The 25152-nt window shown below is 40.3% G+C and overlaps 1 protein-coding gene across 1 annotated transcript; it reads right to left on the bottom strand.

Annotated features, from left to right (window-relative positions):
• Nucleotides 1–5222: 5222 nt before the first annotated feature.
• On the bottom strand, nt 5223–24582 carry adamts12 (ADAM metallopeptidase with thrombospondin type 1 motif, 12). The gene is made up of 24 exons (XM_034872972.1): nt 24201–24582; nt 23679–24037; nt 18786–18963; nt 18421–18629; nt 18233–18316; nt 17074–17198; nt 16809–16958; nt 15447–15590; nt 14767–14911; nt 14596–14688; nt 14295–14440; nt 13949–14118; nt 13462–13595; nt 13158–13278; nt 12003–12247; nt 11460–11601; nt 11214–11340; nt 10210–10420; nt 8901–10100; nt 7768–7920; nt 7433–7609; nt 7002–7148; nt 6717–6870; nt 5223–6507 (listed from the first exon to the last, which is right to left on the bottom strand). The coding sequence occupies exons 1-24, from the start codon at nt 24316–24318 to the stop codon at nt 6392–6394; spliced, it is 4848 nt and encodes a 1615-aa protein (XP_034728863.1). The 5' UTR covers nt 24319–24582; the 3' UTR covers nt 5223–6391.
• Between the last annotated feature and the right edge of the window lie 570 nt (nt 24583–25152).

The raw sequence follows: 25152 nt of genomic DNA, 5'->3' as shown, positions 1-25152 counted from the left end.
CATGGAAGTAATTGTATTTTATTTCTCTTCTTTAAAAATGTCCACTTTGGTTAATTACTTTATTTATGCCAATTCTCAGTGCACTTTGACTTTTTAAAGTAAATTAAGTGACAACTTCTTCATGTAAACTCTTTTTGATCAAGCATCCGCTGGGTGAAGAAAATTCATGACCCATGTTATAGAAATAAAAATAATGTTTTGGATACAAACCCCATATTTTCCATAAGCAGCTTGAAAGCTAAAATACTGTAATATGGCTCAAGGGACAGCTCGGACCAGAGTGTTGCACTCAGTTTAATAAATCAGATTTGCATTTGAAATGATTTCACATTGAAGCCATGTGTCAGAGTCTCAGATCAGGGTTCAGAGACTGAAGAGTCTAAAACTGTGCAGATATATCCTCAGCTCTTAGTGTTCTTTCCACTAAGACAGTAATGTCCTCTGTAAGTGCCTCAGAGGGATGTAAGATTGCAATGATGCTGACAGACTTGCAAGATTCGCAGGATTTCTGTAGAGGCCAAGGAGCAAATTCTTTGTAAATTTAACTGTGCCTTTGTTTTTTTCTCCTAAACGCAATATAAGGGAGATTTGCAAAGTCTGGAGATGGTCTCATCTCTTTCCCTGCTCTACAGCTTCAGAATTTAGTGTATCTTTATAGATCAATCTCCCTGAATTGCATTTCAAAGCAAACCAATAGGCAATAGAACAGACAATGTGCTTCTGATCCCTCCCTACAGGCTGTGGCTCTAGCTGGGTCCTTGTGCTATTCTAAGACATAATTATAATAAAGGCAATGAAAAGTCAAATACCGGAAATTTATTTGCGTCAGTGGAGTTTTGATTTCACACAGTACCAATTGCCAAAAAGAAAAATGAATAAAGGCAAAACACACTTTTCCTTTTAGTGTGTAATGTCAGTAAGTTTCACAAAAGCAAACTTGTTTTTCCACATTTGTCTCTGACAAATTAGTAAAACCGTCAGGTGTTGGGTTTGTTGTATTCAGATAAGTAGACTTTTACGATGACATAACTCAATTCTTATGTCATCACTGAAAAGACAACTTTTGACAACAGTTACCTTTCACTGAAAGTCTTGTGTTTATGGATTTACATTTTGTGTGCTCCTTTGAGGCACCTTGTAACCCCGGATATAATTTGCACTATAAAAATAAATTTACTTATTGTCAATGTCGTTGACCCCCCAGTTTTTATTTCAAAAGCACACATAGTGTAATTGTGAGATTTAAGACAGAACCCGCTTACTGTGATATCTGGTGGAGAATTTCTTTGGCTGGCATAACTTTCTCTTCCTGTAAGGCCATGATTACATTGTTGCTCAGAAAAACTACGCAGTTTGTTCTTTTTGAACTACTGCCCTATTTTCTTGATGACCTGCTTGACCTCAAATGTTTACAAAGAGTTTCATGAACTGGGATTAGGTTGAATCAATCGCTATACCAAAGCCATACATGAAAATGTCTGATAATTACTGCAACTTTGCATTTATTGCAACATATAAGTTCTCCTTTAAATATGACATACAAAGTGACTCCACATCCTAAAATGGCCACAATTTTTGCCCACAAGTATCCATACTTCTAATTGTTATAAATACTATTATTAATAGCCTGATATCATAGACTGTATACACAGTATATTCTATTGACTGTGGTGTGATTTATTGGGATAACCAAAGCAACCCCATATAGCCCAGTAAATAACCCTTTGTTTCATAAACACTTTTACATACACTGTAATGATTTGACTATGAGATTAGATTCCTTAGATTGAATAGCCAACAAGAAGGGGTCAACCCTTTAAGAAATCCATATACATTTTAATATATACCAGATGCATGCAATGATCATGTCATGCAACTGCTAAATTAGGTTACTGTCACTTATTTGGTCCAATTCTGGCAATGATCTACACTCTACTTAGTTTTGGTTTGTTTTTAAAGTTAAATTTGGGCCTGTTTGTTGGATCCTGATACTTGTGGCAGCAGGTGGATCCAGTACCAAGTACCATGCAATCTGTTGTTCTGTCTGCTCAACATACTGCATTGCATTAGCAAGTTGAACTGTGGAAATTCATGTTATTCATGTCATGTGTCTCTGATTTTGCTTGGCCTCATTGTGAGTAGAATGCTCTCTCCCTTTTGGTACACTATCATTAAGCAGATGTTTTACGAAGAACAGCACCTCACTCCCAGTCACTTAAACAGAAATCCATATGTGGCCTATGAGGGAGTCAAACGCACAACTCACAAACAACAAAACTGACCTATGGGAACCATGTGTGTGTCTGTCTGTGTTCCCTGGGGCCCGCTCTGTGTGTGCTGGGTCAGAGGAGGCCGAGGCTTTAATAAAGGAACAGACCTGGTACAGGGATGCCAGTCTGACTGCCTGGGGACATGCAACCTGATGGGGTCCAGATGAGAGCCACCAGACCGGACTTCTTCCTCCAAACTAACAGCCAGTTGGTGCGTGGATTACGTTCCACTGCCTTCTTCCTCAAGCCTCTCTCTGGGTTTACATTGGGATTTGTGGGGTAAACCACAAGATTAAAGTAACGTTCTCCTTTAATGGTACTTTAAAGTTTTTCACAGATCACGGGAAAGTGTGTTACCTCATGTTTCAAAAAAGCACAACATGTAAACATATGCTCAACTCACACTGGAGGCCTCTTTTCTTCTGTTGGTCATCAAATGTAAATATTTAATGTGTTCCTGGCCGTTGTGTTGGGAGGTGTCTGGTAACCTACAAGATGAGGTTGCTGTTTCCTGCTTTACGGCAATCAGTAGATGTTTGTCAAGTTATCTTCCCTGTCCTGAACAGGCACTTACATCATCCTCCTCTGCTGAGTGTCCGTTTCAGCAGGGCAAAGGAATTTACTTACAGGTCAGGCACTGGATCAACTGATGTGCCCTGAACGGTCTGTCTTTCTTGGGGCAATATGAGGTGACATTCTACCACAAAACCTTGCTAGTATAATTATAGGAAATATGAAAATATATACTATGAGGGAATACACTACATTTGTCAACGGTATTTAATTTAGAGACGTTATCTATTTGATATTGTTTTGGTTGCAATGTATTATAGCATGATATTGATATCATCAAATAAATAAATAAATCAGTGTGATAAAGGATTGTATCCACATTGCCCGGCCCTAATGACAAACATCAAATACTATGATGCACACAATTCCTGACAACAGAACAATGTGCTATAAAAAAATGCATCAGATGAAACTAGATAAAAATGAATTATATTACAAACAGCTTATCTGTGCATAAATGAGAATTGTGCCCTGAAGTCTAACACTTCCTCTCTGCATCCAAAAGTCCAATATTCAAAAATTAAATACGTACATTTGTTAAAAGTTCAATATTTACGGAACATTTTATGTTCACAGAGCTTAACTTGCACAACAGGAATCTGGTATTTCGATATACCAGTTTGATTTTCTAGTCCAAGTTGAAATTGAAAATAGTCATGACATAAAAAGAAAAGAAAAAAAAGAAACAAAGAAACAAACACAAGCAATTTCTTCATACTTGTTTTAAAAAAACAAACACTATTTGCTCCAACAAAAGAATATACACCTTAACAATTAGATTTAACATGTACTACTTACTTGCTAATCGGGCATGCTCTAACCATTATTATAATATTCCCCAAACCTTAAATCCAACACCTGTTTACTACATTGTGGAGAGAATTAGATCCTTAACTATTGTATCCAAAACCACAATTGTTTGGCTTAAGAACACTTGGAATGTGTTGTACAAGCTGTTAAAAATAACGTTTATGGCCATTCTTCCCTTTTTGGAAACAACCGGTCATGAGTCACTTACTGTGTGATAATGTTGTTTACAACTGAAATGAGCTACGCCAGGTAATTCACTGTTTGTTACACAGACATCCACACTTTAGTGATATGATTTTGATGAGTAAAGATGTTAACATTTTTTAAATGTGAATGAATTATTATTATTATTTAATTCATTTATACACATGACTTGCTCATTGACTTTTGTTGTGTTTGATCTGCTCTACATACTCTATTTGTGTCTACTTTTAACCATCCAAAATTCAGTTAGGAAAGGTATCTAGAACACTGGTGAGGACATTTCCAAATCATAAATAAGCTTTAAAAAAATGTACTAAAAAGGCGAAAGCCACTGTGGAGTCAGCATCTGATATTTTCAGACATTTCCTGATTTTGAGCTCAATCTTTTTATTCCATTGTGCAGCTCTACAAATGAAGCAACACACAGTGATGTAACAGAATGAGAGATGTGGTCAGGTAATACAACCGGATGGTGTTTGCCTTGTCATGATAACACACACACTGCTGTTTTTTTAGGACATCCTGCTCCACATTGACCCAGTATTGTGTTACTCCTTCCATTACTGCTGACTAACTCTTGGTCTCTAGCCTGAATAATAGCAACAGGGAGCACGGAGCAGAGCAGCGTCCGTCCGTGTCAAATTATCTGGCACAAAGGAGCCTGGGAAATTTGGGCCAGCTGAACCCGATCCCTGAAACAGAGCCTGATGCTGCTGGTTCTGGTGTTACTGTACACATCCAGTAGCATCTGGCACTCTCAGGCGAGAAGGACCTTGTTGACATTAAAAGGTCATAACGCAGAACACAATGAAGCAATGTAGACATTGTAGTCTTGCTTTGCCAGACCTCCACAGCGCTGCGGAGGAGGGTCCATGGTTTATTGGCATTTCTTTAAACCAATCACAATCATTGTGGGTGGTGCTATAAACTGGGAAAAGCCGCGGTGCCATTGCAAAATAGCCTCGGGAAGAAACTTGTTTTGGTGGAACATGTGTACATTCAAAAGTTGTTTAGTCATGCTAGCTACTTGAATTCACCATTCAGAGATCTGAGAAAAGGTCAACCAAAGTCCTCGGAGTTCAAAACGACAACACGAAGGAAGCCCAAGGCAACGGATATCCTGCCTAAATGAATGAAATCTGGAGGAATTTCCGTCAGCAAAAGAGCAATCCCAGAAATGGAACGTCGAGGATATAGACTATTACTGTTGTATTCAAGCAATGCTATTGGGCATTTTACAATATCAACTTAATTTTACAGTAGGAAGTACCTGGCTTCAAACCTGAATATGATATTGGAGTTTAATTTGAATGTAGGGATGGAAGGAAATCACCCAGACTAGCCTTCATGCATAATACACACACATTAAAGATACTTAAGATTTTTTTTATTTCATGTCTAAGTTACAAAGCTGTTTTGTCAAGATCATCTTTTATCGTCACATCACTGATGGAGACATGTGAAGTACAAATTAGTCAAGGTGATATACCATATGCATGTACAATGGTAATGCTTGCCAAGTAGAACATCATACAAACACAGTGACCATCTTTAGAGGAACCTGAGAGGGATGACCTGCAACACCTCTTTCTCATTGGTCAATCTCACACCAGAAGAGGAGCACCACAGGTTTGACTACAGAACTGTACAGGTTCTGCAGCCGACTTAATTATTATTGACCAATCAAAACAAAATGATTAAAGCGGGAACTTGTACCCAGGAAAATGTAAACATACAGTGGCAGCTCTGAAGACAAAACCACAACTGAAGCATAAAAAAGCTAAATATATGAGTTAAAAAACTGATTATTATAACTATTAACAATTTAATAGAAGTTTCAAAAAAATCTTTATTTACATTCTGTATACCAGTTCACTTTGATATAAAAATATAACTGGTATCTCAACTGTTGAGCTGTAAATAATCAGCACCATTATTATAAAATCATATTTGTAGCAGAAAGATATGTACTGTACTGCAGGTCATGTACATGTGAATTTGTTTACTAATAAAGAAGGTGCACACTGTACTGTATGCTTTTGTTATTAATTTATTTTATGAGCTTTTGTAACTTTTGAATGCTGAGTGCTTCTTGATTATTTTTTAAATTAGTAATTTGACTATATTTTAATAGCCCTTTTATATAATCATTAAACTTGCCTGTTAATACATTTTTGTCACCTTAATATGGCCCCATGAACATTAAGCCCTAACATTTGTAACAGCCCACATGTGTATTCATCAACAGTATTAGGCTGTTCTCTTGCTCAATTTTAAAAATGGTTTCTAGTTAAATGTTCATTTGAAAAAGTAACAAAGACTCAAATATAATGTATATATGTATGATCTTATTCAACCCAGGTTTGGTTGTGCTGATTAATCTGTGCTGGTTAATCTGTGCTATGCTGTGGTCATTCGTACTTTGGTTTGTCAGTCTGTGGATAGCATGGCTTTTGTCAATATTGCAAGGATACAGTAAGTGTTACTGTAGCTGGGATGTGTCCATTGTAATTTAGGTGGGTGTATAACCCTAGCTATGACCCGCATGTGGCACAACACTGTCTTTGGACCGACCTGAGAGAGCAGCGACCCAACAGCTTCAGCTTGTCACAAAAGAAAGAAGACATGGTGTTCTTCCTGCAAACTGGAACTGCATAAGAAGGAACACAACACAGAGGTCAAATGCTATGAAACACGGCAGTACAGATAATAATTTGTTAAGTAGGAGTGATTTTAACCATGAGGTTTGTCACAAAAACAATAGACATCCTGTAATGCCATAGACATTGCTTTTGTGTTTTGACACTGAATCTGCGAGCCCAGACTAACAGACATAAAGATTGAGCATTGCATACAAACCTGTCTTGGTCTTGCATTCCTGCATATTGCACTTCCTGAGTGTTTCTGGTTTGGAAATATTCTCACAAAGGCTGTTTGGCATCACAGACAAATCCTGCTCACTCACACAGTTGACTTCACGCTGCTGCTGACCCCCACCACAACTCACACGACACTGCAAAGTCACACACAAACAAAGTGATAATTTTGACCACTACTACTAGCACTTTTACATCTTTGTATTGCAAAACAAAATTTAGAATTCCCCTTAGTGCTTTGATCAAATCTCAATCACATGTGACTGACCTCCTCCCAGTCCTTGGCCTTCCAGCGAGTGCAGGGCTTTAGACTGCAAGGTTCTGTGCTGTTTGGCCTCAGTGTGGCGTTACAATGATGAGGTTCGGGGCAGTAGACCAGCCTCTCCCTGACGCCTTCACCACAGCTGCCAGAGCACTGAAGAAAACACAAGGATTTAGTCGGGTAACTAGTCTGGCGTTGTAAGACCTTCCAGCGGAGAAAGGGTCTGGAGGGTCCACACAATATTCCAAGTTAGGAGAAAAACATGCTCTGGTTTATTGGCATTATAAAATGCATTTTTTGTAACATGTAACAGTGATTTATAATTTTCAACATTAAAGTGTCAGTTCCCCCAAATAAACATGTAAAATTCTTTAAAGCTATGCAAAAAGATGCACACAATTGAACATATGGGGATTTGATTTGTATAATGCTCCTACCGGTCCCCACGGTGATATACTCCAGTTCATACAGGGCTTGTGGGGGCATTTCAAGGTGCTGTGGGGTCTGCTGGACACAGCTTGACAATGGAAAGGTCTGAGGGGACGTTTACTCTGAGAATCGACACACTGGACATCACGGTACTTCCTATCTACACCTGCACAGTAATCTGGACACTGTGGAGAACATACCAGTACAATAAATGGCTCAGGCATGGCCAGTGAGAACTGAGACAGAAACAATCCCATTTCATCATATGGAAAGGTAACGGATAATAAGTGGAACTCTAATTAAGTTTAAATTCATTGACTGGAGGAAATCTAATGTTACTCACCTTGCTCCAGCTGCCACTTTGCCAGGTGGCACAGGGCTGCAGGTGACATGTGCGTGCAGGCTCAGGTCTCTTCATTTTGGCACAGTCCTCATCATTCTGGGAGCTGCACTCTACCATCCTCCATATTGCTCCAATCCCACATGTTGTTGAACACTGGAGAGGAAGAGGTATTTTCTCATTAAAACTCACCTTGGGTTTATGTGTGTACTTGGGTGACAAACTTATTGAAGTGACATGTCAGGCAATAATATTGTAAAGTAGACATTAAAGAAGCTCAAAAACAACAACCACCCAGAGAAATGATGTGCCTGACGTTTTACATGTTTTAGCCAGAAGCAAATCCTATAACCATTTTCTAAATCATGCATCATTTGATTTCCTTTTGCTAATACCAAAAGCCAATGGAAATGACTTTTCACTAGACCATGAAGATTAAAGTGCAGCTAGCTAACCCACCAACCAATTGTCGGTTGCTTTTAAACCACCTTCTTTGCAGTTGCAAGCAGCATGTTTTTTAAAAACAATTGTTGAATCCCATGTTTTCTGATGTAGGTAGCCTAAAAAAAACATGACTGGTTGTCCTTTTTTAGTTGTTGGTAGCATGGGTTGGTAGCATAATATACAGTGTATGGTTAGTGGGCACTCACGATACTCAAATCTATGTGCATAAGCACTGAAAAAGTCTTGTTTAAATCATTTAAAAAGAAGACAACTAAATGTTCACTGTGATTAGTGATAAGGTAAATTAAAAGCTTTCAAATGCATAGCAGTCTGGAAGGGAAGATCTATAATAATCATGTTATGCCATGGAAAAGGGCCTGAGTGAGATCTATTCCTGCAGCTCTCCCTCTTCCCTCTTTGTTGCACAGGCAATGCATGTTCGGAACAGCCAATCACAAAGCTCTATCACTTTGAATTGATCTAGAATTCTAGATTATCTAAAGCCTGATTACAGAGCCAAGCTGAGGTGCAGAAGTCTAGTTTTCTCCCAGACCACTTATTAATTTATATACAGTAGATTATTATGGAATTGTCGCCCACAACGCCAACATGCCAACCACAACTTTAATGTCTTGTATTTGGGCTACAAATCTACTACTTTCTTAAAACGGTCATAAAGTGTCTGTACCCACCTCGCTCCAGTTTCCTACAACCCAGAATATTTCCTTGCTGAACGGCTCTCTGGCCTTCTGGTTGCTTTGGTCACTAACAGAGCTGCTGTTGTAATGCTCTTGTCGCTGGTTTTGATTGTTGGAGCGACTGCCTTTGGACCAGGAAGAGGGCTTTTTAGCACGAGAGACAGAACTGTTTTTTTTGGGTGTCACTGTAGGCTTCTTTAGTTTAATGATCTTCACTGTGGACTGGGGTGATGCTGCAGTGGTGAATGGATGTCTTGCAGTTGTGGGAGGAGCTTGTGTTGTGTGGAAGACAGCTTTCGATGAGACTGTGTGGTACATGGGAGTGGTAAGGGGAACCCTGGGTGTCCAGGGCCTGTTTTCATTGATAAGAGGGGTGGTGTGGGGGTTGGAGAAGGGATAGCGGTGATTGGTCTTTGCCCATGTTTTAGTAATGGTGTGTAGGGTGGAGTAGGTGGCCGCGGGTGCTTGGCGGTGGGTGCTGGTTGTGTGCATTGTAGGTGGACTTGTTTGTAAAGTGGGTGTAATGAGTATATGTGGTGTGGTTAATTTATGAGGATTTTTGAGGGATGTAGATGTGGTAACATCCAGGTCAATAATCCCCTCCTCCTCTTTTTTCCTATCATTAACAACATAATCATATCCTGGACTGTACATCATCACATTTGGTGTACTTCCCTCCTCTCCCTCCTCCCTCTCTTCTACCTTTTCCCCACCTGATGAATATCTGTCCTTTTCAGCAGAGTTGGCTTTAGATGGAAAAACCTTTCCTCTCTTATCCTCATTTTTCATCACTTTAACATTAAACTCTAAATCATCTGTGTCTATGATTTCAGGGATTGTGGTTTTAGGGGTTAAAAGGGAAGTGGTGGTGGGGATGAAAGCAGTAGTAGTTTCTATTGTGGTTGTTTTCTTTCTCACAGTAATAGCAGCTGTGGGTGCAGCTGTGGCTATGGTGCTCATGGGAGCCCAGTAGGGTGTAGGTGTAGGATGCTTGGTGGGTTGGCTCTTAGGTGGGTAGATGCTGCGATACTTAGGAGGAGGCCCAGGTTGTCTACGAAGATCTGACTTAGGGCAGCTCTGAAGGGCACACAGTGATCTCGACCGAGGTTTGGTTGAGGGATCGCAAGTCTTCTTAGGTGTTAGTGCACATGTGACTGTACGTGAGCGAACACCTCCTCCACATGTAACCGGGCACTGCAGGAGAGCAAGAACACAAATGACAAGGTAGAGCTCTTTAAGATCAAAGTCAGAGAGAGAATAGCTACAATGAGTCAAAATGGAAGTAAAATGGAAATGAACATGCCTCGTCCCAGTTGCCAACAGTCCAGTCCTGTCCACAGGGTACATCTCTGTTGCATGGCACCACAGGTTTGGGTTTGAGGAGATGCTTGCATTCAACAGGGTGGAGCACCCTTTCCTCCCCTGAAACTGTCCGAACACAGAGAACTGTTCGCTTCCGTGCCCCTTCTAATCCACAGGTGGCTGAACACTGCTGCCAGCCGCCCACCCACCACCTGAAGAAGAGGTGATAGACAGGAAAAGAGGTTGTGAGTTGTTGATAGTTGTGAGTGTTGATAGAACTGATTTTAATGGCATTCAAAAACAATACATGAGGAGCACATGGCATGGAGACAACTTTGTCATCTTCTAATAATGAACAGGCCTGGGTATCAATTGAAAGTGTTTGATACTATTGTCAGAGTTTTGGTAATGAAATCAAAACCTTTTTTAAATACCTTGTTTAAGGAAAACACATTATTCTACAAACCCTTTTTCAATTGCCCAAATAAAGCCAAAATGTTATATATTCTCAAAACATAAACAACTGTGCAAGACCTTTGACTTGTTAAAATACAGTCAAAAACAATAAGTAAACAAGACTATAAAAAAAGTTTTAAATATGTTCTACAAACACCTTTTAGTTGTTACCAAAACATGTATTGAGGTTCCATAACGGCCCTTAAGTTATCAGTTATTAAAATAATTTGCTCCAATGGTTGAATTTCTAAATTTTTGTTATAACAGTGAAACCCACAATAATACTCTTGCGACTAAATAATCCTAAAATTCCAAAAAATCTAGAGATTAGATTAGGCAGTGAAATACTGCCTTTAATTTCTAACCAGCCATAACATTCTGTTGGTATCTACAGTAGCTAGCTAGATAGCCTGGTAACTCTCCAACATTATGAATTCAATGACCATCAAACAATAGTTATGTAACTTAAACCACAGTACAATATTTCTCCAGCACAATACTACTGACAGTGACAGAAAAACAGTTAAAGAGCGCATGAGAGTCAAGGACCTTGCAGGGCAATCCATATTCTTGCATTTTCGGTATCCTTCTTCTGGACGGCTGTCTGGGTCACACAAAGACTCATCCACTACACCCACGTCCATTTCAAAACACCGCACAGGCTGGTACTGCTCCCCTAAAATGGTCAGGAAATAAGAAAGCAGATGGCCAGGTCGTAATTTAGATGTCACTGAAATCCTCCAACTACCATACATTTACGGAATAAGATTTTTTCTTGTTAAATGCAAAACCAACCTAAGCCACAGGTGGTGCTGCAGTCTGTCCATGCCCCTTGCCTCCAACTGTACATGGGTTCAATGATCTCATTTCCTGTCTCTTTGGTCTTTTTGATGGTGTACTCATACTTTATACCTAGGTTCTTCTCCTGAAATAGTAACTGAACAGCCACATGAATTATTATGCATGATTTTAACATTAAATATTTGAAATATACTGTCTAACAAAATATAGTTTTCTATTTCTAAATCAATTTGTTTCCAGTATATGGTGTATTTAAACAGATGAGAAAACAATTGCTTAGAGACATTTTCTTACAAATTTTTCATTCACCCAGAAATGTCTAGGCTGCTTTGGAAAATGTTTGCATGCTGTGATTGGTTGGCTATCCTAAACTCACTTTTCTCTATCTCTTATTGGCTGAAATCACCCTACACAGACACTGGGTAAAAAATGTAAATTACAGATTATTTCTATACATCTCAGACAACTGAAACATTTTTTTAAAAACTGTAAAATCCTTTCAAACACGCTAAACCTCTGTATTTTATGATGGCCTACCTGCAGCATGACTGGCTGTTTGGTGGGTCCAGGAGCGGTGAGGTTCTCCATGTTCCCGCTGCGTTCATAGTAGAACGTCGTCCCGCCGGCCTCATACTCCCCGTTCCACTGGATGATGAAGTTGCCATTGAGGAAGTACTCCTCCGATGTCTCGTTTTTTAGAGCCAGGAAGTTACCTGCTTCCTCCACTTCCTTTACCAGGATGTCCCGCGCCCCATCAGGTATCACACCCACGTCCACGTACCCTGGGAGAGTTGAGAGGGGAGTCAGAGTCACAGCGAAGTAATGGATGGCCCACCATGGCTGCTGCCACACTTACATCCAGACTACCAGACAGTTTCTCTCTGATCTTTAATAGAGGGTGGGTTCAGTCTGTGGGGGTGCTTGGCATGTGTGTGTGTGTGTGTGTGTGTGAGTGCATGTGTGCGTATTCTGCGTGGGGGGCACTGCCCTGTCTCTGTTTTTTATTGTATGTGGATGGGGGGGTTGGATGGGGGAGGACTAGAGCAGCTATGAGTAGGTCTCTGGAGTTTAATGATGTTTGTGGGAAGGTGTGTGTGTGTTTCTGTGTTGTGCAAAGAAGGGGGAGGTCTGCCCTTGGTCTAAGGCTTTTGAAGTCTAACACATCTGGGCTGGTTATCTGGAAAGGATGCTGTGCGGGACAAACACACAGACAGAGAGCAAGAGAGCGGGAAAGAAAAAAGATTTTTATTGTTTCAGAGCTTTCTCTATTAATCTGTCTTTGCCGTGATTCTGCATGTGAATTATACTTTTCCAAGCACAGTAAAATACGCCAAAAACATGTCAGTCTTTAGACAAATGCAAACATGGGGCTGCAGGCGCACACACATACACACACCAGCCAAGTACAACAGGACAAACAGCTGCACATTGTGGACAACAATGCTGCCATGACAACATAGTATCAGCACAATGGCGTAATGCTAATGAACTGTCCTGAATTGACTTTTTGCCTGTAGACATCGTTTTTGAATTCTGTGCTTTTTCACACTCTTCGGGTGGGTACATCAAAGCTTCTCCTCATTAATAGGTTGTCTGTTTTGTGTTAGTACAATTTTATAATTGGATCATTTCTTATGTCTGGATAATTCAATTTGTTTCCAGCTGCTCAAATATCCTTTGTGTTAAACTCACCAAAGCCATCTCCTTCATCAAAAGACTTATGGACTGTCTCACAGCTTGTGCCATCACCCAAACAGACTCCACAACGATCCTCCACAGCGTTTGAGTCAATGCCATAGTCACAGCCGACCGCCTACGGAAGAAACACATGCAAAAACACATTAATGTACAACGAGACACATTACAGAATCCCATAAGATGGTAGTTTGCACAGAAAAACTCCACCCTCCATATTGTGACCCTGCAGCTTGTCTCATCCAGCTCCACTACAACCCCCCCTCCCTGTCTCTTTTAGTCTCTTACCCAGTCACACTACCTTGCACACTCCGTTGACACAGATGTTTCTGGACTTGTTGTTCATGAAGCACGGTGTCCCGTCTGTCACGGCGTCGAGCATCTTCTCCGAAAAATGCTCAACGACTGGTCGACAGTGCAGCTCACAAGGGTTTACTAAAGATGGTTGAAGGTAGGAGATAGAGGTGTTAACCTCACAACCCAAATAAAAATTACATTTATTATGCACAAACAGTGATTTGAATTAAGGAAATGACAGAAAGCACAAAACGAATGTGCGCAGACTTTAGTACTGCACTGAAATGTACTGTAACATTGTATGCCCCTGCTAAGATACATTAAAAGGTAGCTTCAAGATTGAGGGCTTTCTAGTGTAATGCTGCCCTCTGTGACGTACTCAATCGCAGCTACAGCTCTTCTGAGATATGAATAGAGGGCTACTGGCATGCTGTATGTGTATCTGTCTATCTGTAGTATCTAATTGCATATTTGAGGCTTTGATCACTTACCTGGGTTAGCCACGGGAATCCACTGGTAGAGCTCATTGTGGTAGGACACAGTGTCAAACTCACTGCACAGCATCTCTCGAAAAGTTGGTTTATTCTTCTCACAGGGTTTGTTATTACAAGTCCGATAACGCTTCCTTTCCCCAGTGCAGTACTTGCCCCCAAACTCTGGTCTGTGGAAACATAGTAGCACATTTTAAATCAACCATGTGATCAGTTTCAGCATGTCATATATTTTTGAAGAACCAAGACAGGTTTGAATTCCAAAAAGAGTGTCAGTCCAGCTCTGCCATTGAAATATTTCAATGCCATTGAAATATTTCAATAGCAGATCTGGATCCAATCTTACTTGGGGTTGTTACATTCCCTCTCTGCTGATTGAACTCCAGTTCCACAGGTCCTGGAGCAGTGAGTCCATGTACTCCACTGCCCCCAGCCTCCGTTCACCGTCTCTGGCAGTTTACCCACAATCACACACTCTCCTGAGATACACCACTGCAGGAGAAAATGTCACATAACACTAGTCATACAACACATTTAATACTCAAGGCTCTGAACCAGACACCTTCTTATCCGTTATGCTAACCATCCTCAACCTCAGGCTAATGGAATCCACACCCTAATGAGACAAAGCAACTGGCACCACCCACCTTCTCTGGTCCACAGCGAGTGCCATCTATAGGCGAGTCCAGTTTGGACCGACAGGAGCCATTAACTGAACACCAAAGAATCTGGCAAACGTTCTGAAAGAAGGATGTCATCCACATACAATGAGACTTTTTACTAAGATTTCTGACATTTTTATCTTGCACAGTACTCACATCAACCTCATGGCAGAAGGTTGCATTTGGGCCATACTGGAGTTGGCACTGGTGGTGTGTGGTGTAACGGACACCAAGGCGAGCCAGCGGGGTGGTTAGGTCCCTCTTGGAAGGGCGGTCATCAAGACAGAAACCCCAGCCTCGACTTAAACAAACGAACAAAAATTTGATATGGAATGTGTGATCTTTTGAAAAAGATAAAAAAGAGGAAGAGTGCACAAGGTGTGGTGGTTTGGTTTGAGGTGTGGTCATTTGTGCAAGTGTGACCGCCTTCTAATGAGGCTTATCTTGCTTTTCTGTTGATTGCTGGATTTTCTGGCTTTTAATGAATTGAGTTTGTTCAGCATATTTGAACTTATGTTCTTTCAAAAAGTCTGTCATGGTTTGCTTCACATGAATGACTTCATAACTTTGTTTTGTTCCAACACACACCCATTGCATTTTTGGGGGTATACGTTTCCACTGCCTGCCTTCAAATCTGTTCCAGCATATTCACTTTATCTGCATCCAGGAAGAGTCACTGCTTGTTTTAGTCCCATTTTCACAATGAATTGTTCCGTCAATTCACAAAATTTGCAGACCTGTGTCTTCCCCACAAGAAAAATACTACTAAAACTGAGTAAATCATGTTATAATTGTATGATTCTTTATTTCAGAATAAGATATGAATTCAGCCTTACTCAAGGAAGCGTGTGATATATTCTTTGGAGCAGGAGGACCAAGTGAGAGGCGAGCTGTCGTACATCAGCTGTCTGGACATGATGAACGGGTGCCTCCCTTCCAGCTCACAGTCATTCCCCTGACCGTCATGGTGAATTCCAAAGCTGCGTTCAAACACAACCATCACAAACAATTCTGATATTATTTGTACACAAATGTTTCACAAGAATGCATGGGCTTCAGCTCTTGCATCTGCAAAAACATGACTGTGCCTCTGAAGAACTTTCTAATCTTGATAGATTACTACAGCGATGGGTCAGTCCCGTGATACATTTAAAATTTGAAATCCAGTCCAAAGTCATTGACAACTTTTGTTTGCGCAATATCATTTCCTTTTAGTACAAATCAGTAAAACATATTAATTTCTTGCCCAAACAGAATGCTGTTAAGATTTGTACATAATTCATGCATTATAATACCACATACCGTGTGGAATTTGATCTCAATTTAGGTGTAAAAGTTAACTTTAGCTGAAAAAAGAAAAAAGTGCACCAAAAAATGCTCTGGCCAGTGGGTGGTGGTTGGTTTTGGCACAACTTGGTCACAAAAATTCAAATTTTTCAGCTCAACAGGTACACTAAAATATGTTTCGGAAAAGAATCTGAGGCAAGATTACGTGAATTACAGTTCACGAGCAGTGATTGACACTGCGTGAAGACTCCTTTGCTCTTAATGGTTGGTAACTTTTGGGTGCTGTGGAAACTTGCATATGCCAATAAGAACAGCAGGGGGAGGCAGAGGAACATGCATTTTGTTATACAGATTGTCTGCCTAATGTGCTACTGTAAGGATTTAGTGACAGTTTGAACAAATTTGACAAAAAGTTATTTTTCAAAAAGCTACCTCCTGAACCTTCAAACCATATGCCTCTTGGCTCTTACATATTTTTCCTGCTACGCTCTATTTCAAATTTGAAAGACCACTCTTCCCTACATCCACTTCATTGGTACAATCCTGAGCACTGAGCACAGAGTTGGCACCAACTGGGATTAAAGAAAATGTGCTTTTTTATGTCACAGCAATCCAAAAATCAAAACAAATGAAACTTTTCTGGGCATTTCTTTTTAATGTTACTAAATAATCTCCGCCAAAATCACATTAATCTCAAGTATCAATCTTTTGTCCAGTTACCAGATACCAACCATTATTTGCATTAGCCCATTCCCTAATGATGCAACTGTATATTCCTCTTTAGTAACGGATCATGGGAAAAAGATGCTTTCTTTGTCACATTGCCCATTGTTATCATACTCTATTATTTAGGGTCACTCAACAATTACAAATCAACACACACACGCACACACAATCAAACACACACAGACCTGTGGCCCATTTCATGAGCGATGGTGAAGGCAACAGGTAGTCCTGAATCTTCATTGATGTTGCAGCTGCGGTGCGGTTGACACATCCCAGACAGATGAGACAGACCCAGGGTCTCACAGGGCTGGTTCATTCTACCACAGATGTCTTTCCTGGAGGGCAAAACACAGGCACATTATATAGATGTCATATCGCCATCATATTTATTTAGTTTAAGTTATCCATTGACATAGCTGACCTACAAATGCATATGTGTGTGTCACTTGCCTAGTGACCAACACAGCCACATCATGATGAGCTGGATGTGTGTCACTCTGGGGATTGAGGTTTTTCTGCCAAGCACAGAAACTTGACAATGTGGCGTCTGCATGGTGAACAATCTTCAACTCTTTCTGCAACAAACAGCAGAATTAGAAATAACTTTATGCACATTTGTCATCATTTGGCTAATATTTTTACATCTTGTAATTTAAAAACATCAACATTTCCATAATGTTTTGACCCTAAAGAAAAATGTTTGTTTCCATTTTTTCAAAGAAGATGTAAAGAGTCAGTTGCAGAGCAGTGACCTTTACGAGGTAGTTTATATTTTTTAATGGACATGACTTTAATGCAACCGGCTCACCTTCATTCACTTTATTTACTAAACAGGTCTATATTACACTAGCAATAACAGGGATTGTTTTTAAATGGAAGCCAAGAAATATCCTTAACAAACAAGATTATGATTGTTTTTTATGATCAGTCCAGGTTCTTGTTGAATTTTGTTGGAATTGTTTTCCTGTTTTCCCACATATATAACACCAGATGTGGAAATCTGATGTAAACCAAGGTGAGTACATAATGTTCAATGGGTCTTTAATCTTCTTGAAGTTACTCAGTGTGCATGGAGCTTGAACCACAGCCAAATGAAGGAATCTTCCAGTTTACTTCAAGCTACAGTGTGTACTTCTGCTGCCCCCATGAGGAATTCTAAGTAAGGACAACAAAACTGTCAGCACGTCCGCGTGATTCAAGCCTTCCATGACCGTGCACCGCCCTCTACCTCCTCCAAGCAGTTGCTAGCAGCCAAGGAGGACACGGAGGATTAAAAAAACATAGATTCTTTAGAAGACATTATTATCTTCACTCTAGTTGAAGTGCCCGTGAAAGTCACCGGATGCCACAATCTTCTGAACATAGTCATACTGAGAAATACAGAGAGAGTTGTGGAGCTGATAGTCTTAATTAGCTTTATAGCAACTCTTTTGGCACAGAAGTTCTATAATATCAAAAAGTAAAGTAAAGCTTTCACCTCCTAACTACCCTACTGAGGAATGCTTCATAGATGTACATGTGCTTTTCTTGATCCAACTTTAATGTGGGCATTGTCAAAGAAAAAAATCACATTACATTTCTTAAGAAAACTTGTTTGGGCAGGTGTTACCTCTTCTCCATGGAGTAGAATGAGGCGAACCAAGATTACATGGATGGCATTCCCAATACTGGCATCATGAAAGATCCCTGCCACCTGTTAACGTAGAGATCATTCACCATTAAATTGATAGAAAAACGTAACCATAGTGTGTGCGTAAACTTGCATTGAAAAAATATAATCAAATTCGAACTCCTCACCATGTTCATGATGGTGAAGATGTAGGACTCCACATTTTCAGTGCCGTGGTATTCTATGAGTTTGGCATCAGCCACCACCATGGTCTCAACCCACCGCTCTCTGCTGACTGAGCGCTGTGGGCGGGACTGAGCCGGATCCTCCCCCCTCTGCTGCTCCCGCTCCCATTCTTCCCTCTCCCTCTCCACCTGGACAGAGTCACTTGGAGTATCTAAAGCGTGGATGATATAAGACTTCACTTTCAGTACACTTGTTACTTATCCTTGCTTGACACAGAGGAAAAAAAGCTCATTTACAGTTCCTGACAGTTACAGTTACACAAACATCTGCCGTGCCATAACACATACACACAAATTCAGATACACACCTTGAACTCCACATGGGCTGGGTGTCTCTTTGGACTGAAAACTGCGTTTTTTTCTCTTGCTTTCTGTTGTAACTCTTGGATAGACAATATGGGGCTCTGGAGACCCTTCAGGATAATCAGGAGAATTCTGGAAAGGTTCGATAAAGTAGTGACCCTCCGGCAGGGAAAAAAAGCCTCTCTGAGGAAAAGAAAAATGACACTGATGAAGATGCATTGAGTAGAAATGATTGAGCAAGTTAAGGTTTTGGTCAATCACTACATGTGCACAGATAACCAAATCTGAAAATAGAGCAAATCTATTGTCTTGTTTTAGTTCTGCTCAATGCTGTCACAGCTCCAAACTGTTAATTAAGGTTTAAAAGATTCATAATTTTATCCCCAAATCTTGCCTAATGCAGCTTAAAGTTTCTATTGTAATGTCTTGCATTCTCAGACTGTGACTTTAACAGAAAAATTACAGCCTAGTACCTAGGATGCTTTTAATCATAACGTTTATGAGTGCAACAACAAATCACAAAAAAAATTAAAAGCGAGAAGTTAGACTGTGTCTCGGAAAGCATGCTGAAAGGGCCATTACTCAGTCATTTCTATCTGGTTGGAAACATCGTTAGTCAACTGATCTGAATATGAACCTTTCTCCTTCCCTGAGGCACATTCTCTGTCTGCTGCAGCAGCAACACAAAGACTTCTTCCTAAGTATGCCATGCATGTTCTTACTGGTGCAGGCTATTCATTTGCTGATCTGTGAGGTCTGCTGTTGAGGCTGACATTGATACACACCCGCCCCCCCACACACAAACACACCTACATGAAAACATAGATGCATGCAAACACACAAAAGACTCTTCTGTCAAATCTTGAATTTTCGTTGTAAACACACATAATATGAATGTTTTCCCTCCTACTAACTGTTTGCAAGTTCTCATCATTAAGTTGACTGTGTGTGTGTGTGTGTGTGTGTGTGTGTGCGTGTACGTGAGCCAAAACAAGCCCAGACTGTTCCCAGATGAACCCCTTCCTTTAACTCTAAACCAACTTTGAAATTGATAGAATGAGAGAGGGATGCTAACCCTCTTTTACATGTTAAAATATGCATGCACATGAATAAATGTATCAATGACATAAAATAAAAAACTTAACATGCACATGTATTAAGTCCAACAAGACCAAAGAATTCTAAGAAAATGATTGTTGCATCTGATTCTTGATCCTCTTCTCAGTGTTTGAGGAGCCAAAGGCAGATGTGGAAAATTAGGTCACACAGTGCTTACAGTTTGGCCAGTCGTGGTCCCAAGGGTCTACCCTGCTGTTTACTGCAGTTACTCACTGTTCAGCCTTCTGGGTCATCCTGACATGTTTTTGTGTGTTTCTTGGGACATGCGTTTCAACTACATTCATTCAGCAGTCTGCAGAGCTCTGACTATACTCCAGGGAGTCCAGAAAGTACAAATCTAGAGAAGCACTCCCTTTGGAGTGACTATATTACTCCACCTGTTACACTGAACCTTGTAACGTAAGATAGAGTGTCCACAAACTGAAACAAACATTTTGTAGGACCCATCTAAGCTGCCAAGGCTTATTCTGTTCATGTATAACTACCAAAGGAACAGTTTGGACTTCAGCCAGGGGTCCCTAAGCCGTGATGTTTCATCTAAAAAGCATGCAGGCTGATATATGTATGTCTATGGTCAGCTGACAACGCTTTCTAGTGCAGAAAACACTTAGCTGATTTCACCAATGTTCTGGATCTCATTCACACACTATATTTGCCTGGATTAACATAGTACCATAAAGATTTGGTTTTGTATCATCTTACTGCAAAACAAAACAAATACAAAGATGTATGATGCATATAAGGGTGGATTCTTGTTATTATGCCTCCCAGCTGTCTTCTATAAGTTTTCCTGAGCTTTAAAATTCCAAAAGAGTCCCAGCAGCGAGAAGCAGGTGGTGGAGAGCTGATCAACCAGGAAAGAATGCTACAGAGAGGCCCATCCAAACATTCAGACCCTTGCCAGCATGATCTTTATGATCGACATACCAATTGAAGTCCTGCAACGCAGCCTGCAAGGCTTGGCTTGTACAGTGTGGTTATGGTATTACTTGTGATCCTTAAATTGCCATGAACATATCCTGTGTGATGTAGGTACTCAATAAACAAAGACATCTTATAAGGATTCCCACTAGGACTTTGTTTTCCATTTGAGAAAAACTGGGGGATTATTCTGCAACAGTTTTTGCTTTGTTGGAGTTTCTTTGGTCAGAAGGTCACTTTTGCCAACTCTTCTCCCTCTGCCATCTCCTGCCCTTCTCCTCCTCTTTTTCATTAATCCCCCTTCTCTTACCTAGAGGAAGCATGTTTAGGTGTGAGGTGCCAGAGCCAGGGGAGGTTACCATAACACAGGTCTGTGTTTTAAATACACTGGCCATGTGGAACTGCTTTACTTCTGTTTCCTGCTTCTGTGGGTTTTGTAGTGCTGGCCAACTGGGTCTGGAATAAAGTCTCTGCTGTTACACAGCCTGTGGCCTCAGCCGTGATTAGTGGGACACAAGGAGAGGTGGGAGCGGATGGTGCACATTACTGCAATATGATCAATCACAACAATTTGCTGCATAACTAACGTGCATTTATTTCTTGCTTTTATGTTGTTTCTTTACTACACAGGATAATTCTGCCTGTGAGCTAACTTCTTTCTCAGAGGTCAAAGACATTATCATTTTTCATCCACATAGTGTGCAGAAAAAATGCATTTGAGCGAGAGAACGAGTGTGATGTTTCTTTGTGTTGGGCGCAGGTATCACAGACTCTACTGAGAAAGCTTTGGCTTGGCTTGAATTGAAGGTTTTCCCAGGGAAACAAAAAAGGACACAGACAGCAACCTCCATCCAATTACTCTGGTCCTCAAGGTTTTCACGTGTGCAGTAAATAGCAAAAGCATAAGCTAAACTTTGTAAAGACGTAATCACTTGTAAAGTAAATATGGCTGACTATTTTCCATCCTTCTTACCATCGTCATGCTCCCACTTTGTCAGATCCTCTTAAGTCGATTTATTTATTTAGTTGACTAATTTATCAGCACATTGACAAAAAAAAAGTTTTCAACCCTTTTTGATAAATAAGTAATCATTTTCAGTATTTGTCAAGCGAAAGTGTGTGTTCTAGCTTTTTAAATGAGAGAATGTGATGGATATTTGAAGACATCACCTTGGGCTCTGGGACGTTGTGATGGGCCTTTTTCATTATTTTCTAATGTTTTAAAGACCAAATGAATAATCAATTAATCAATCAATGGCAGATTAATTGAAAAAGAATAATCACAAGTTGATCACATTCTGAAAACTCGCCTTTCTGAGAATATAGTTCCCAGTATGCGGTTAGAATATGGCTGTCTCATGTGACCTTGTTATTTGTACACCCTGTGACTAAACAAATCACAACATGTAAATAGGAACATGTTGGTAAATGCTCAATATGTCTTTTTCATGTCATGTTTTTTCTGTGTTCCTCATGTTTTCTGTTTGTTTATAGTCATTAATAATTACAGTCTTGTGCTACATAAACAAAATATTATCATTCATCTATATTTTGAAGCACTCCATCTCTATCTGTCTCCTGAGGGTAAATGACCTCCATAGCAGCTGGCGGGGTTTTCCTCCCACATCTGTCTGGCTGAGTCTTGCTGTTTAGAGGTCTCGCTGTGGTTTTAGATGCCAAAAACCGTCTTCCACAGTAGAGAAAATCAGTGGAATAGATCAAAGTGGTTACCCTGATTGATTGACAACAACGGACACACCGGAAAATTTGAGAATGCACAAAAAACTTCTCAAAATGCAGTAGGTTGAACATAATTGGACTTTAGAGTGACATAACAAATAAACCGCATTTAGAAGATTTGGCAGGAAGAGCCAATGCAACCCACACAAACATAAGGAGGCATGACCCTGCAGGAGAGGCATTCCTGCTGTGACACAATCAAACACGAACACCGAAACATTCTTCATGACTAAAACTGACACATCCCATCATTTCAGAGCCGGAAAGTTCCTCTTTTTCCACCACCTCTTCCCACCTCAGTTATTATTTTAAAAATGCTTATGTATTTTTTTGGTGAATAACTCAAATTCTTAGCAATGAGCAACCACAGAATTTTCCAGAAATGTTGATATGGCACATATCATTTGTGAAATATATCTTCATATGTTGAGCTGCTCCCTTGTCTATCTGCAGTCCAGCTGTCTACTAGCCTTTGTAGTGGAACTATTTATTTGATTAGAAACATTTCAATCAAAGTTTAAAAAAAGCACAAATTCTCTGAACAAAACGTATGGCCCTGTTTCCTGTCTCTCCATCTGTCAAACTCTATTGTTCCAGTAAGTTAAAAATGTGCCAAGATCTATTACTGAACCCCTCTCATTGTAGAACAAAGTAACACTGCACGTCCGAGGGTGGGGGTTGCAGAGAGTTTCTGCAGGAACACACAACAAAGTGAATGAATGAATGAATGAATGAATGGATGAGATTGAAAGTACAAAAGGAAAACATCTGAACGACAATGCAGAAAGAAAGGATCTCATGGTTGGCCGAGAAGCAGCAGCCGTTAGCGGGTCGGCAGCTCACTCGTTCTTTAAATAGTGTCAGGAAGTCTTTGAAGGGCAAACTAACACACAGGGCACTGTCAGATAAAAGGGTTTGCTCAACAGCCTATGACTGCCTATACCACATGCCAACTTCCCCAGAGTGATGCCCCCTTTCCCCCTGTGTATTAAAAAAACCTGCTTGCCAAAAGCAACTTGATTTTTCAAAGAGATATGACCTTCAGTGATTTAGGGATTGGGAGGATTCAATTTATGAATGAGGCCCTGTTATGTGTGTAAAACAATGTGATTACTCACCAGTCCTTTACAAGAGCTGATGGCAGCAGTTCCTTGCACATGAGAAGCCTCCACAGTGCCAAGGAGGTGACAGGAGTCCCCCGCAGAGCGCCGATGCTCAGTTCTGTTGGCGCTGCCGTTCCTTCTCTCTAGGATGTAGTCACTTGAAACCAAGTGATTGTTTGCAGTCAAATTAAACATTAAAGTACGACCCTTGTAGTTGACCTTGTAATAAACCTGTCCATCCAAACCATGAGGTCGTAGGTCACGCCTGACTCTCCCACCCTTGAAATGGTGAGTCAGAGAGTTGGAAATAAACTCTCCATCAGCGCTGGTTTTCACTGGGTGGACAGTGGACAGATCTGACTGGGACAACTGACCTGCAGAATAAAATACAACTCAATTGAAACAGGGTTGTGTTTAGAGAGATTTTTACCTTTAGAGTAAATTTATATTATTGTGCACTTAACCATACACACGTTTCTAGTCATGCATTTCATTCATACAGAAAGGCAGCTTTTATCATAACTGCACCACACTGACCTTGTTCTGCAGTGAAGGAGAAGAGTCTGCTAGAGTCGGAGAGTTCTTTGTGGCCGGCTGCCAAAATGAAAACAAAGTGTAGCAGAAGAAGAACCGGGCAGTCCTGCGAACATCGCATATTTCATATAACCAAACACAAACCACTGCGAAAGAGTCCTGGACATTGGGGTTTCAGGCGACCACTTCGACCCCGCGCTGCACTGTGTCATGACATGAACACGATCACAAATCTCCTTTCAGGAAGGCAAACATGCACCAAAGGAAGACTGGGGGAGCCTGATTACGGTTATTGGGGGAGAAAGCTCCGGCTCTGTGGAGGAAGGAGGGGAGGAGTGTAGCCTACTTTGGGCCAGCGTCTACTTTCCTTGCAGGAACAAGGGGGACTGGAACAGTGGTGTAGTCTACGTGAAATTTTCCCTAGGGAAGGGCACCCAGACCCCACCCCATCACACAAATACATTTATACAGTCCAGTATACCCACGACAATGTATTAGAATACACCACTGAACTAGCGGAAGTTGCATTGATTTAAATGGTCAAGACCGCTCTGTAATGTATCGAGACTTGTCATTACGTCCTGCACCAGCGGCGCATCGGGGTGCAGTTTGTAAATCGCTCACTCTGAAAATAACAGCAACATTTTGTCACATTTAGCTTCAAACAATGTTTAAAAAACTGCTATGAATTTTTTAGGGTCACTTTTTTTGCACATTTGCAACAATATTTATCAACTTAGAGATATAGTTGAATCCAAATATTAAATGTTACACCTAAATGTTAAATCTAAATGCTAAATCTAAATCTAAATCTAAATCTTAATCTAAATCTAAATCTTAATCTAAATATTATACCTAAATCTAAATATTAAATCTAAATGTTAAATCCAAATCTAAATATTAAATCTAAATCTGAATGTTAAATCTAAACGTTAAATCTAAATCTAAATCTAAA

The sequence above is a fragment of the Etheostoma cragini genome, chromosome 5 (assembly GCF_013103735.1).
Source record: "Etheostoma cragini isolate CJK2018 chromosome 5, CSU_Ecrag_1.0, whole genome shotgun sequence".
Lineage (NCBI taxonomy): Eukaryota > Metazoa > Chordata > Actinopteri > Perciformes > Percidae > Etheostoma > Etheostoma cragini.
The sequence above is the reverse complement of the archived record's forward strand: the minus strand, read 5'-3'. Positions and strand labels throughout refer to the sequence as shown.